Source organism: Oryzias melastigma, linkage group LG16 (genome assembly GCF_002922805.2).
Source record: "Oryzias melastigma strain HK-1 linkage group LG16, ASM292280v2, whole genome shotgun sequence".
Taxonomy (NCBI): domain Eukaryota; kingdom Metazoa; phylum Chordata; class Actinopteri; order Beloniformes; family Adrianichthyidae; genus Oryzias; species Oryzias melastigma.
Genome location: NC_050527.1, coordinates 29,242,769 through 29,257,560, shown reverse-complemented (window position 1 = coordinate 29,257,560; position 14,792 = coordinate 29,242,769). Strand labels below are relative to the sequence as shown.

The window sequence follows — 14,792 nt, the reverse complement described above, 5'->3', positions numbered from 1 at the left end:
AGATCAAACTTTCTGCTCAAGCACGTTTCCTTTATCTAGGTTTCCCCTCTTCCTTCAAAAGTGCATAAAATAGGAAAAAGAGGTTTTTATCTAAAGCTTAAAGATAAAAAAAAAGTGTTTTTGATGTTTTCTGACGATCACCTCCTGTTCTCCGTGCAGCCTTGTGTTCAGTACTGGCCCGAGCCCGGTTTACAGCAGTACGGACCCATGGAGGTGGAGTTTCTGTCCATGTCAGCAGATGAGGATGTCATCACTCGTCTGTTTCGGGTCAAGAACGTCACACGGGTGAGCTGCTTGTAGATTAAAAAAAAGAAAAAAAGAAAAGACTCTGCAGGTCATCTCAATGATATTTCACCAAAGTCAAAGTTTTGAGATTTACTGAGAATTTGTTCCTTTTTGTCAGCAGAACCTTGTTTCCAAACCTTTACTTGTAACTGTTTTATTTCTAACTTACATCCAGTTACAGACAGAAACACTTCAGTGTGTCTCAATTTTTCATAGCCTGTTTCAAAAACAGTGTCCAGGTATCCTGCAGAGGCTAATTTTTATCCCACATGTAGCTGGAGTCCTCTCCTTTCAATGATGACCTAAACTCATACGAGGGCAGGAATAAAGATCAACCATTAAAGCTTTTAACTGACACTACACTGGTTTACAGTCTCTGCTCCTCTAAGCCTTAATGCTCTATGAAGGTCATGGTTCTGTGGAGCCAGCAGGAGAGCATCATCTGTACAAATTTGGGATACAAACTTGAGGTCCCCAAAGCAGACATCCTGCAGCCTTCCACTGGACCGGACAAATCTGCTCATAAAAACTGTAAACGAAACAGCAAAAATGGATTCTTAAGAAAGTAAAAACCCTTGTGTTTTTTAATGTATTATTTTACTTCTTTTAATGAATAAATGTATAACTTTATTATCATTGTACGTTATACAACAAAATTGAGTGCAGTTCTCTTCTGGTGCATTTGTGAATTAATAAGTAAATAAATACATGAATAAAAAAGAGAAATGCTAAGAACAATAATCTCATTAAGAAAGTTTTTCAATTGAAAAAGTGTAAGAAAACACATATTACTGAGAACAATTTTTCCTTGAAATACAAATTTTTGGTAAAACAATTTTTCTTACCGAATAAACAGATGTTTTTGGGTTTTTTTTGCGTATTTTTAAGGAAAATTTGCCAATGAGGTTATAATTTTCTATTGTTTTAAGGGGCCTGTTTTTGCTGTTTAACAAGAGTTCCAACACACACTATGCGTAAGGTGCTGATCGGATCTTCACTTCTAAATATTACAATATGTACATTCACTTTCACTTACTTTTTTCTACTTTATCCACGTTATTTCATTTTTTTGCTACATCAATAACATTACAATTTATATTTCCTCACTGATCTTCAATGACAGCATTTCTTTATATTAAGAATAATAAATAGATAATAAATCCTCTATATGTGATCTCTCAATCTAAACCTATTCAAAGGATATTGTATCTCTCGTATCGGAGGGATGACTGTCAATTTTTTAGAAAGTTCTGCAGTAGAATCCATCATGAATGCATTTTCTCCCTCCTTTCACTGCCATCAGTGAGCTAAACACTATTCCTCCCTTCTATGCTTGTTGGCACATTAAAGCTGAAAGAGCAAACTTTGCTCACCATGTGTCCCGCCTTATCTCTGCAGCAGAGCGACAGCCCTGATTCATTCTTTAGCTGTGCAAAGTTAAAGTCCCGCTCGAGTCATCTTTGGATCTTTAGTAAAATCGTTCCCAGTGGTGTTTTAGTTAAGATCATGCTGTTTTCAGCCAGCATTTTAAAAGTCTTGTTGTTTTCTAAGACAGTTTCTCTCACTAAAATGTGGACGAAACCAATGGTGCAGAGCAACCCCGCCCCCTTTCCTATCCCTGTTGCCTCTGGGTTTACGCTCTCTCCTCCCAGCTTACAGCTCCTCACATGACTACTGGTGCAACAGAAAAATCCAGCAATATCTGAGCTGTCCAGCCGTACAATTTTTAGCCAGATGGCAGGAAAACAAAGTGGTTGCATCAGAATGGAGCACAGAAGGGAGCTATTGTAGCTTCTATGTCATAACTAGAAGCTTTTTTTTGTCTGACTCACAATTCAAATAAAGAAATGCAATTTGAACCTTATTTTTTTGTTATAAAAGTGCCCCATTATTAGAAAAACGCCACAAAAATATGTTAAAAACACAACTTTAATGGGAGTGGGTCTTTATGGACACACAGCAGAGCTCATGTGACTGTTCCCACCTGAATAAATAAGGTTGGATTCTGATTTTTGAATGTGTCTGGGCAGGTTTGCCTGTTTTCTGTCTTGGTTTTGCATAAACACATGTATGCTCGTATTTCCTTTGGATCACTCTCTACCAATTATAGAAGAAATCTGAAAGCATGCCGCCCTCCCCTCTGTCGTTATAAGCAGCAGCCAGGACTTCCTCCGTTGATTGGCATCCTCACGTCGTCTGGCGGCTGCCCTTGTCGTCCCCCCCTCCCGACCCCGTGACACCTTCTTTTCCCTCTGCAGAGTGTATATCACAGTCAGGAGGAGGGCGACTAAGCTCTGCAAGGGAGGAATCGAATCACGCAGAAAGAGCAAACACCTCTCCCACTTTCTGCTCCTTTTTCCTTGCATTTTTTAGTGTGTTTTTCTGTGTGTGACAAAGATATAGAAGGGTCGGGAGTAAAAGTCAGGGGAAGTGCATGGTAAGCATGTGTCTGTGTGGGTGTGAGAGTGGTAGGAAAAAAGGAGAACACTGTGTAAACTCCCACCTCCTCTCAGGCACTTCCTCATGCATCATTAGATGTCTTTTCCGACCCAATTTGCATGACTTACAGTTCCTCACTGCTCCCTAATACTAGGTGAGGTTCTACAGGACGAGGTTATGAACACAAAGGGATCTTTTCCTGCACAGCACGGGCCCCGCTAGCACCCACACACCCATATATCTCTACGTCAGGCTGCTGAGTTAGCACAAACCCAAAGAGCGAGCAGGAAGTCCGGGGAGCTCTACTGAAGATCTACTGAAGCAGCCTGGACGTTTGTCACAGTACAGACGAGAGGCGGGACGCTGACATGTGCTCCGTGTTGTGTTTGTGTCCCAAGCTCCAGGAAGGCCAGCTGGTGGTGTGTCAGTTCCAGTTCCTGCGCTGGTCGGCCTATCGAGACGTTCCCGACTCCAAGAAGGCGTTCCTCAACCTGCTGGCTCAAGTTCACAAGTGGCAAAGAGAATGTGGAGAAGGACGCACTGTTGTGCACTGCCTGTGAGTTACCCCATGAGAACTTTACCCCAAGATTTGTATTTCTCTCCTACGAACAGACGAGTTTTTGAGCAGTCAAAAAACATATTTAAACATTAGAGATAAAAAGGTTTTAACCTCACAGATGAGAACAGAAGCAGTAATGAACTCTCTGCTCCACAAGAAAAAAACAACCAGAGTGACCCAGATGATTATTCGTTTTCTGTTAGGGATGTAAAAGATATTTTATATGTATCGAAAAATTGTTTGGGCAATTGGAGTGACGCGATGCAAACCTATGACAACAACCCGGTCTTCAAATCAGAAATTCACATTTATTTAGGTTAAAACAATATTAAAATGCATTTATTTTTCTGCAAAGATATGTTAGGTATCCCATTACAAAAAATGTAAAAATCATTAAAAATAGTTTATTTGCATGTCATGTTAATATAAGGATTCAAAGAATCCAGGCTGAATGATTGTCCCTCACTATTGTCCCTTTGCTAAAAGTTTGGACACCCGTCTTAGACCTTCATCGTGAATCAGCTGACTCTGGCGTGGAGAACAGCAGCTTTTCCTATCGGCTTTGCAACAAAATGTAAAAGTAAAGTGTTATATATCAACACAAAGCTGCTTTCTCTGCTTCAGAATCCATTAGAACGGCATTCATTGTAGAAACGGTTGAAGAGTTTGGGTAGTGTAAAGGATTGTCAACACTGGCACTAAAGTTCTGGTGTTAAAAATGAGTCTAAAAATGAGCCCAAAGCCTCCGGGGTTGGATTTGGGGAATTTAAACCAGCATATGGTTCCCAAGTGCAGCTGTGACTGCAGCGCGCCACTCCTGGGATGGATCGAACCAATTTCACACATCCAGGTGTTCAACAGCTTACAGTACTTGAACTAAACTTGAACTTTTATTGTGTTTTATTGCATTAATCTCTTGATGCCTGAAATTTTCTCCAGCTATGAAAAAAAAACATTTCATTATGTTTTTGCTTTTTTGTTTTTTCTCATTCTTGACTTTCTTCAGTGTCTTTTTTTAGTTCCTTTGATTTTGTTTTTCTATTTCCTGTTTCCCTTTGAAAGTATAGCAAAACTTTTCTTTCTTTCTCTTTGCTTTTTACTTATATTTAGAGCCGTTGGATAACTATTCTTCTTCCTACCACTCTTTTTTTAATCTCTTTGAAAAGTCTCTCTCTGCTCACTAACTTGCTGCTGCTGATGACAGAATAGTCCATTGCTGTGGAGGGACAGGGGGGATGAAACACTTTCACAAGACCAGTCTAATGCCAATTCATTTTATTTTTATTTTTTATTTTTTTAATGAAAGAGTTTCATAATAATGGGTGTGGAAATTATTTTAGACATTTTCATTAAGTATTCAGCTCGGGGCCCCACCAGACAATCAACTACCAAGTCCACCCCTGTTACTTATTTTTTGTGCTTTCATTTTTCTTGTCCCTAGATGAGGTAGAAGCAGCCTCAAACAAAGTTTTTGCATTTTTGTTTTCTCTCAAAAGTGTAGTGTGAATGCAAACCAAATCATATCAAGTTCTGACATTATTTTTTTATTTTTATTTCAGCACATAAATAAATCTCATTAGCAGAGGAAAGTTTCTGGGTTGGGTCAATTGAGTGTAAATGAGAACTGGACCGACAAACAAAATACTTTACTTCCAGTTCCAACCAAATTAAGTTAATTCTATCGCTTTTTTTTTTTAAACTAAATTAACGATGAACCCAGAAATCATCAAAAATCGGTCTGAGTTGGTCTGAGTCTACATTTCTATAGCAACCACTCTTGCAAATCAGGAGTGAGCTTGTTGGAAGGCCACACCCCTAAAATCAGGAGAACCTATCAATCCAACGCTTTAAACGTTTGACACAACACAACATGTTTTTATTGAGGCATCTGATCGGTCAGTTTACAACTTGAATAACTTGCACAACAGAAAAAAAAATCCTAAATAAAATTTACGAATTACATTCATAAATAGAAGATTAGCAAGAACATGTTAATAAAGGTGGCGGAGACAGGATTATTGGGTAACAGCTGTTTTTCTCATTAGAAGTTTATGGGATTGTGGGTTCTTGGAACAGATACTTCTTATTTGGAATGTGAGGGGGAGTTTTTCTGTCCAGTTCTCATATACAGTCAATGGCTGCACCTCTAAGCATTATTTAAATGTAGAACCAAAAAAAAAATAAATCTGCTCTATCAAGGTTGCTATTTTACGTATACACACTCAAAGCTTTTGTAGACTTTTAGTCAGAAAATGATTGTTTGATAGATCAAGTTGATCATCATTTGCATAAAAGTGGGTTTAATGACATTGTTTCAGATATTACCCAAAGAACAGCATGAACTATATAGGATAAAAGAAAAAAAAAGCAGTCATGGAAGAAATCCGTCTTTCTGAAAGAAAAGGTCCAGGACAGCAAATGACTGCTTCTGAAGAATGACATTTAAAAGTGCATTTACAACCGAGGGCTTATTCACAGGGGATGCATCAGGGAAATGTCTGTAGTAATATGGTTAAATCATGAGCGCCATGTTTTATGAGCGACAGAGACTGTGTCCTGCCTGAGATGCGGTGAGATTTATCACGGCTGTGTTTTATATGTGGAAAATCAAATTGTGCCGTAATGTGCTGCGCTGCGGTTTTGTGGAGTGCACCATGTGGAGCGGCGCGCTCCTCTGTAGTGTCCTAAGCCCCCGGAGTGCGCACTCCGCTGATGAATATGAATAGCCTGTCGAGCTCATTGCTGACCCGTCACACGTTCGTACCCAGCACCCCCATCAGAAAGCACATCATTCAGTGCTGTCACACCGTGTTACCCACGACAACCAGGAAAGAGATTATGGAGATCAAATCAATTACGGCTTAATACAGAATGCGATGGTTCTCACTGCACTAAATCCAGCACTGCCACAGCACTGACGACGATTGATTACCTTAATATTGCTTGTATGCGCTGCAGAGGCGCCCACGCCCAAATTCACTGCAGCTGTCTCCAGGGAGAGGAAGTGGATTTTCCACCACTTGTTTATAGATATTAGCTTTCAATTCATATTGACAGTATTTCACAGGGAAAGCCACACTGGGATGTTATTTCTCAATATCTTGTTGTGTTTCTCTGGACTTTTATGTTTTACAAGCAACACAGCTATGATAACCTTTTTATTCCTGTGCGTTTTTATGAAGGAATTTCAACTTCTGGGCGATTCAAAGACGTTGTATTTGAGTCAATAAAGTTTCTACCAACTTTTTTAGCATTGGCTGGTGTCAGCTTCACCCCCACCATGCTCACCGCTTTGCTTTGAGCTTGCCAGCCTTCTAATATTTGCTGCGGTTGATATAAATGTCAGCATTTAGTTAATAAATGTTTGCATTGACTTTCCCGATTATAAATGAAAGTATTGGAATTACCAAAATGGTGATTGATTCTTCTCCTAAGTAAAACGTTTATTGATCAGAGCGGGAAATGAAGGAGCAGGAATGTCTTTATCTCATTTCGTGGCAATCTGTCCAGCTGTTGTGAAGACATTTCACTCAGCGTCACAAATGTCAGGCCCATATTGGCTCCGGAGAAAAATGTCAGGGGACCGGCAATTAGGCACTTTCCTGTTAGAGTGCTGACAAAAGTCTGGGCTGGATTTCACAGCTCTTTGTTGCTGTGATGCTTCATAAGCTCCCTGAAGCATCCCGGGAGTGACTAAATGTGAACTTCATGTCATGTATAAATAAGAGAACACCTTTGAAAAATGACTTTATTAAATACTTTTTATTTTTAATGGACTTCAGACTAACTTATGGAGTTTCTGCATGCAGTTTGTTGCATTATGCAAGAAGGCCTCACGAAGCTGTCACAGCTTTTTAAAACTTTTTTCATATCTAATGACATTTCCGACCAACTCATTGTCCTACAAATTCCAACAAGCTAAAATAATTCTGCTCACTGTTCAATCCCAGTTTTTTTTCCATGTGGCTCTCCACCAACACCTCATTCTGTTCTATTGATCAAACCCCAAACCAAAAGGTTTACACGCTCATTATTGACTTTTTCTTTCTTCTTATTTTTCATGCCAAAAGTACGAAAGCTCAGACCAATTGCATTATCTTTTAGTGATTTTGAATCTACGGACATGTGCAATAGTGTTTTAGCAAGTAGATGAAATGAGAATCTTAATAATTAAAAGCACAGAGAAGTGTTTCTCTTCTTTTTCTGGACCATAATTAGCAAAACATGCAGCTTTCAGCAAGTAAACTACAGTAATATATGTGATGTAGCAGCAAATGTAGCTGTTAAAAGCTGCAAATGTATAACTAGAAGATCTCAATTAATTTATGTTGTTGTAAAGTAAGCAACGACCAATATTTTTTGTTAGTTATATCAAAAAGCAAGACTTGAATTTGGACAGAATGTATATCCTACTCACAGTTTTGGTTTGTACGGTTATTCAGTGTGTCCAAAAATTTTAATATTGTGTAACACCATATAGCTATCCCTTGTAGGTAGTTAACAAATCCTTAATAAATAGTTTTAATGAGTTATAAATGACTTGATAAATTGATTTTTCCTAAGGATTCATACATTTACTTTATAGATAGTACATAACTATCAAACTATTAGTTAGTGAGTTATAAATAATCAGTTAACTGTATGTTAATTAACTTTATTAATTAGTAATAGATCATGACCAACCACTTTTTCTAAAATTGAAAATGTTACACATTTACAAGCTGTTAATAATAAGTAATAGCAGAAACTTTAAAAAATGTCCCAGTAACATGTATAAACTAATAACCAATGCCTTAACCAGTCATTAGTAAGAAACTTACTAACAGCTTGTTCACGATCTATTACAAATTAATAAAGTACAGTTAATTTACAGACAGATTATTTATAATTGCTAACAACTTGTTACTAATCTACTGTATATATATATAAATATATTTATATATCTTTAACAAGTTCATTGTTTTTCAACAAGTCATTTATTACTCACTAACAGTTTATTAACAATTTGTTAACTAGCTATACCAGATAGTTATAAAATGTTACCGAATATGTAAAAATATCCTTGAACCTCACGATGTCCAATCCTGATCAATGAACAAAAATATTATAAATGATCTCCTATCAGAGTAGTTTATCTTTAGGATAACCTTAAAGCAGATCATCTAGCTCAGGGATAAGCAGTTCCAGGCCTCGAGGGCTGAATTCATGCATGTTTCCCAGCATACCCTGCTCTGGCCTGTTCTTTTTGACGGGACACACCTGAACCAGGTAATCAGTCATGGGTTGGGGATCTGGAAATCATGCAGACACTGTGGCCCTCGAGGCCTGGAGTTGCCTATTCTGATCTAGCTGCTGTTCAGAGGCAAAGTTAATTGCATTTAAAAATAAACTATTGATTTGTTTTGAAGTAATTGCATTCAACACCAATGTTGTCATGTTTATATTTGATGTACCATAATGATAGAAAATGTAACGTTTAATTAAAGTAAAGCTGCTGCAGCAGAAGGTTCTTATTTTTATTGACTGGGTGTATTTTAATTTAATGTATGTGCTGCTGTCAAAACAGTGTTTTAAAAACACAACACTAAAATAATTCAATATTGTAGATGTTTCAAAACTACATTTTATAATTAAATAACTTAATGGTCACAAATACATAAATAAAGTGTATTTTCTAATTAGTGAATTTGTTCCTTGCTTGGTTTTGGTCCATAAGAAACTGGACCAAATTATTATTATTATTATTATTATTTTAATGTTAAAGAGTTTAGACTCCTGGAGGAAAGAATGGAAAGGAATAGATTTGATGAAAAACCAGTGGTGGTTTTGGGTTTATGTCAATGTTTTAAAATTACAATTATGTTCAGATGTACGACTACACGCTTGAAGAACATTTATGTTTTAAGCAATAAAGTAAGGTGTTCTAAACATGCTTACCTGCTTCTTCATGGTGGAGGTGAAGATGTAAACAAAGACAACATTTCCAGTGGAAATACTTCCTACTTTTTGCTGGTTACTTATTTGCAAAACTGATGCTGAACTTAGCAAAATCTTCTGCTGGCTCTAAGAATGTCGCTCTAAGTTTTAACTCAAAACTAAAAAAAATAACACCTTTTAATCTAAAATTATAGTAAGATTTGAGTCAAGTATTGCTAAATCATCAAATGGAAAACCACCTTTAGTTAATAACCAACCTTGTTTTCTCCTTGTGTGTTTTGACTGTAGCAGTGGGACATGTTTCATGACTCGGCAATTTTTGCTGTGAAGCCCCACCCACAGCAGACACCTCTGAAATGATTGTTTTGAATTATTTAAAGCTGAAACTCTTATGACGGATTTATGCTAATCCTTTTTATTTGTGTTAAAGCAACGGAGACGCGCCGCAGACGTTTGTCTCCGTTGCTTTAACACAAATAAAATAGAACGTTCATTGATCAATTAGAATGTTGACATCACCTCCTTTATTTCTTCTTCTGACATCCATCCCTCTACAACAAGTAGTTCTATTTCCAGTACGTCAGCGTGCCAATTTTGCAACAAAAAAAACGAAGAAACAGGATCAGGCTTTAAAATAAAAACTTCCCTTGTACTTTCAAAATAAAAATGTGCGTTTACACAGCAGATAACAATGTCGTCCATTTTTACCGTGGACGATGTTGGATTTTGGAAGTAGAAAAACACAATTCATGACACAAAACTTACAAAACAAGGACTGAGTGAGCAAGGAGAGAACATGGGAGCGAAGAAAGTGAGAAGAACTACTGTACTTGGCATGGGGGTGGCGGGACAAACCGCTCCTCTGGAAGTCCGGGGGGATGGGCTTGAGACAGTATAAGACGGACTTTAAAGACTTCATCACCTGACTCCACTTCATATATCTGTTCAGAAACTAGGGTTGACAGCCGATCGCTTCCACACTTCTTGTCCTATTAAAATAAAACCTCCTGTTTGTCTGCAGCAATGGTGGTGGTCGGAGTGGGACCTTCTGTGCCTGTAACATCCTCCTGGAGATGATCCAGTACCAGAACATGGTGGACATCTTCTATGCTGTCAAAACTCTGCGGAACTGCAAACCCAACATGGTGGAGTCTCTGGTAAGAAAGAGCCTCTAAACAAATGAAATGTTTTTGAGGCACAAATGTCCAGGTTTTGACGTTTCCCTTGTGTCTACAGGAGCAGTATCGATTTTGCTATGACCTCATCCTGGAGTACTTGGACTGCTTTGAAGGCAGATAGCAGCTAAACGTTTTCGACAGCAGCTGGATCCTGAGCGCTGGAGATCTGATTTGAGGCCACTCCTGACCTCCCTTCTTCTTAAATGCTTGGACCTTTGGACCCGTCTTTGAACGAACTGCAATGCAAAGAAAAAAAAAACAAAATATCAAAAAAAAAGAAAAATGGTTCTTACTTTTAACCTTTAATGTACAGCCGTGATTTCCTCCTAGTCGGTGACGTTTATCTCTTTTGATATTTTTTATGTTTTCCTTCGTCCTCTTTGCCTCTCAGACTAAATGTCTTTTGTGCTAAAAGTTTCTTGTAGCAACAAAAAAAAGGACCTGTCTGTTTGGAGGAAAGGTCACCAGGACTATTCTTCATCATTTTGCTCAAACGGTGAAGTGGAGTGTAATATTGGAGCTGCAGTCGCATTAAGTGGACCTGGACCACACTACAGTCGTGGCATGACCTACCTACCATACCATAAACTGCCTTATTGTCCGAAACTGTTCAGATCAACAGGTCAAATCCAGACAGAAACAAGAGGTTTGAATCCATCTATCAGAATTGAGCAGCCCAGTTTCAGGAGTGGTGAAGCAGAAACTGTACAGTCATGCAACGAGTTGTATTTTGCGATAATGTTCGTGGCGGATTACCACATCTGCAACAGGTGCGCTGCGGCAGCGGGCCACCAGCGGGACTGCCTGTCTCATCACTGTCACAGTGCCAATCCCACAGACTTGAATCCTTTTTTGCTTTGATCCGCCGCTTCATCTCGACGTGGGACTACGAACGTACAGCGTGGACGGCGCCAGCTGCTGATCTCGCTCCAGAGTGAATTCAGTAACCCTGTGGGGAAGAAAAAGTGAGCAGCAGGATGTGAAAAAAACACAACTTCTCTTGCTGTGCTGATATGTGGAGGCAGGTTTTCAAACTGTCCGGCTTCTTTATGGTCCCAGGCCCTGGGGTACGCCGTAAAGCATCAAAGCTGAGCCTTGTAGATTTGATTGTTGGAGATGGGGGCCTTGTTTGGACAGTTAAGGTGTTCTGTAAGTCAATAAATATGTCATTTTAAGGGGCATTAACCTAAGAAAAATCCCATAATTTAGTTTTTGAAAACTATTTATTATAAATATGAGAGAAGCAAACGTGGGAGAAACTTTTCTGTTCATTTCTTTTTCAACTGCTCGGTGCCTGAACATCACAGGAGCTCTGCATCGGAATCAGATTTGGAATCACCTCTAAAGAGGAAACTTCACTCAAAAAAATAAAACTTTTTTATTTTTTTTTTTCGAAAGATCGCAAAATTATACCCTCACCCTCCCCACATTTCTTCCCTTTAAAACACGCTCCCCTCCTCCGTATCTCCTGAAGCTCCTTTAAGTGCAGGTTTTGTGCGCGCACAGAGCTGATGGGAACTCTGGAGTACGTGCCCTGATAAACAAGGAGAGGCAGCTTCTTGAAGCTGAAAAATGGCAGCTACAGGCAATTTCTGCTGCGGGTTGGCAGCTCACAGTCAGATTTGGGTGGGAGTGCCAGAATGTGCGAGGGATCAGACGACGCAGCAACATCAGCAGGCTCCCGAAAGACGTTTGGGGTAGCAACAGTGCAGTGATCTGATGTCCTCTGGATTGCTGAAGGAAGTGCCTGGACACTCGAGAGAGGGAAAAACATGTATATATGGATGTATACTGTCATGTGAATACTATGTGAATAATATACTATATGTTTGCCCAGAGTAAAGACGTACAGTAAGTAAAAACTGCATAACCATAAAGCTGAATGTGCAGAAAATGATCATTTTTGTGAGTTCATTTGCTGTACTTGAACTCTTTAAGCGCCTATCCTGTGCTCTGAGTTAAAGTTTCCGCTTTGCATTTCATCTAACTGATTTCAAAATCTGGACACACGTGACTTACTTGATTCTCTGTTTGAGTGCGTTGTACTTTTCCCATTCCAAACTTTGTATTATCACTGCAATTGCCAACAAAAGACCATGTAACTCATTTTTTTCTCCCCGTATGAACCAACGGAACATAACAACTGTGTTTCTGGACTTTGTATTTGTGTGAAAAAGAGGCGTATTTAATGCGAGTCGGTGAGGAAAGCTGTATATCAGGGTCGGGAAGGGTTTCCTTTGAAGGTTAACGATTAACAATAAAAGTGCAAACGGAAAAAAAACAGATGTGTTGTCAAGCTGTCATTGGATATTCTGTCATAAGTGCTCACACAGCTGAAAAAGCTCCTTCTGGTTTTATGAGCAGTTTGTCAGCGGAGGCAGAGGCCTGACAGCTGAACATAGACTTCCTGTCGATAAGCCAGCTGTGGTCCCTGGAGGTCTTCAAGTGATCTCCGCCGTATCGAACCGCGTCAATCATTCCATCTTGGCCCTCGGTTGAACGTTTATCTCAACTTATCTTCGTCCCTTTCATCATACAACCCCCGACGTCACTCCGCTCTTCTCCTTCTTTCATCCTGCTTCTTCTCAGAGTAACCTGACTCCACACCAGACTTCCTCTGTCACCAGCGGCCGCCTGAATAATGCAGCAGCCCTGCAAACTGATCCAGTGTTTAGCAGAGAGACAAGTCCGATTAATTAGAGGGCAGGACCCCAACTGAAGACAAAGTGGGCCGTCTTGATTTGCGTCTGGATTGTTTCTGGATTGATTAGCTTTCAAAAACAAACAGTTTGGATAAAAGACCCGGCCTGCAAATACAAGAACTCCTCAAATGAGGTTTTTCCATTTGTCGTGTCAGTGAAACGGAACCGACTGGCTTTTAGATTTCTTGTACTGGGGATAAGGATCTTTTTTAATAGAGGTTGGACATTTACACAACCCTGTTTCATTTCTGTGAGATTTTCACCTGCAGACATCTATTAATAGACAAATCTTTTTCCATCCCGCTCACCTTTCAGCTGCGCTTTAAATGGATAGGCTAATGGAGTCTTATCATTTAATTTAGATGGTGTAATGGCAGTCATGGTCAGAGAGGAGCAGCTTATCTCTGCACCAAGTTTGAAGAAGTTTTTTTTCTTTTTTAGTCTTCTGTTTAAAACTTTATGGATCTTTTTAAATTTCCTCTCCACAGTTCTGTTCTTTTATCAATAAAAATAAAAAAAATCTGGAGCACCTTTTTAAAGGGGCCATACCACAAAAATTCTACTTTTTGAGGTTTTAAGCGTATTTTACTGTTCATTCCTCTCTATAAAGAACCCCAAAGCTGTATTTTGATCCTTTCATGCATTTAAGAGTAATCCTCTGAAAACTTGCTCTTTCAGCAGCAGCCCCTCCCATATACCCACGAAAACGAGCAGGTCGTTTCGTCCTGACGTCAGTACGATGTGAATGTTTAACATTTCATTTTAGATGCAGAATAACGTGTATCTTCCAATTGTGTCCTGTTTTCAATAAATTCCAGGTAAACAGGTGTTTATTATTGTAGACGCGGGGCTCCTTTAAGACACCCCACCCCTCCCCCTGGTCGGGCAAAGACATACAGACATTGAGTGTATTTGTGTTGTGAACCAGTGCAACCAGGGCCACTAAAGGCAGTTTTGTGGTATGTGCATCCATCTTTGAAGAAATTTGGATGCAGTTTGTTTTCTTGGGAGAAACGAAGAAAGAATATCTCTAGGATGATGTCATGAAATGGACGGCAGCCACACCCAACATTAGGCGGAGCTTCAGGAATCGAGTCGTTTTACTTCCTGATAGGAAAAAACTCACAAAAAATAACATATTTCATAAGTAATTTGTTTTTTAGTGTTCAGACTGTAATATATGGTCAAATGGATATAGTTCACTTTGAAAGGCTCAAGAAAATCATGGTATGGCCCCTTTAAAGGATAAATTCTGGTTCTGTTTATGTCAAAATGATTTTGACAGATACACAGCACTCTATTAAATTGTCCATCCTTTTATTTTTTCAAATCGCAAAGAAGTTTGGATGTTAGTGTAAGTCCATGTTGGACAGTTTTTTTCTTTTTACTAGTTACAATCGAAATTGAGAGTTATCTTTGTTCCAGTAACATTTATTTTTTTTAGTATCAGTTTGTATTTTTACATGTTGCTAAAAAAGGGTAGGGACTTCGGCCAACACGTATTGTGAATACATGGACGCTTCTAACATGGCTAAACTTTCTAGCATGGCTAACGCAGCTTATCCTTCCAACATTCCTAATGCTTAATGTGGCTAACGTGTCCAATGCTTCTAAGGCTTCCAACATGGCTAATGCTTTGGACATTGCTAATGCTTCCAACATGGCAAACGTCTCTAACGTTAATGCTTCCAA

At 39.0% G+C, this 14,792-nt stretch overlaps 1 protein-coding gene and 1 long non-coding RNA gene across 5 annotated transcripts in view; one reads left to right on the top strand and one right to left on the bottom strand.

Annotated features, from left to right (window-relative positions):
- Positions 1–12,683, top strand: part of LOC112140501 (protein tyrosine phosphatase receptor type U) — a 268,959-nt gene extending 256,276 nt beyond the window's left edge. For 3 of the 4 annotated variants that reach the window (XM_024263485.2, XM_024263484.2, XM_024263486.2), the window contains 4 exons: positions 160–285; positions 3,123–3,280; positions 10,242–10,377; positions 10,457–10,519. In XM_024263485.2, coding sequence (XP_024119253.1) covers positions 160–285; positions 3,123–3,280; positions 10,242–10,377; positions 10,457–10,519 — 483 coding nt within the window. Of the gene's footprint in view, positions 1–159; positions 286–3,122; positions 3,281–10,241; positions 10,378–10,456 lie in introns of all 4 variants that reach the window. The other variant, XM_024263482.2, reaches the window with a different exon arrangement.
- Positions 9,730–12,673, bottom strand: LOC118599835. The gene is made up of 2 exons (XR_004949341.1): positions 11,155–12,673; positions 9,730–10,634 (listed from the first exon to the last, which is right to left on the bottom strand). It is a non-coding gene; the product is annotated as an uncharacterized LOC118599835 (long non-coding RNA).
- Positions 12,684–14,792: the final 2,109 nt, after the last annotated feature.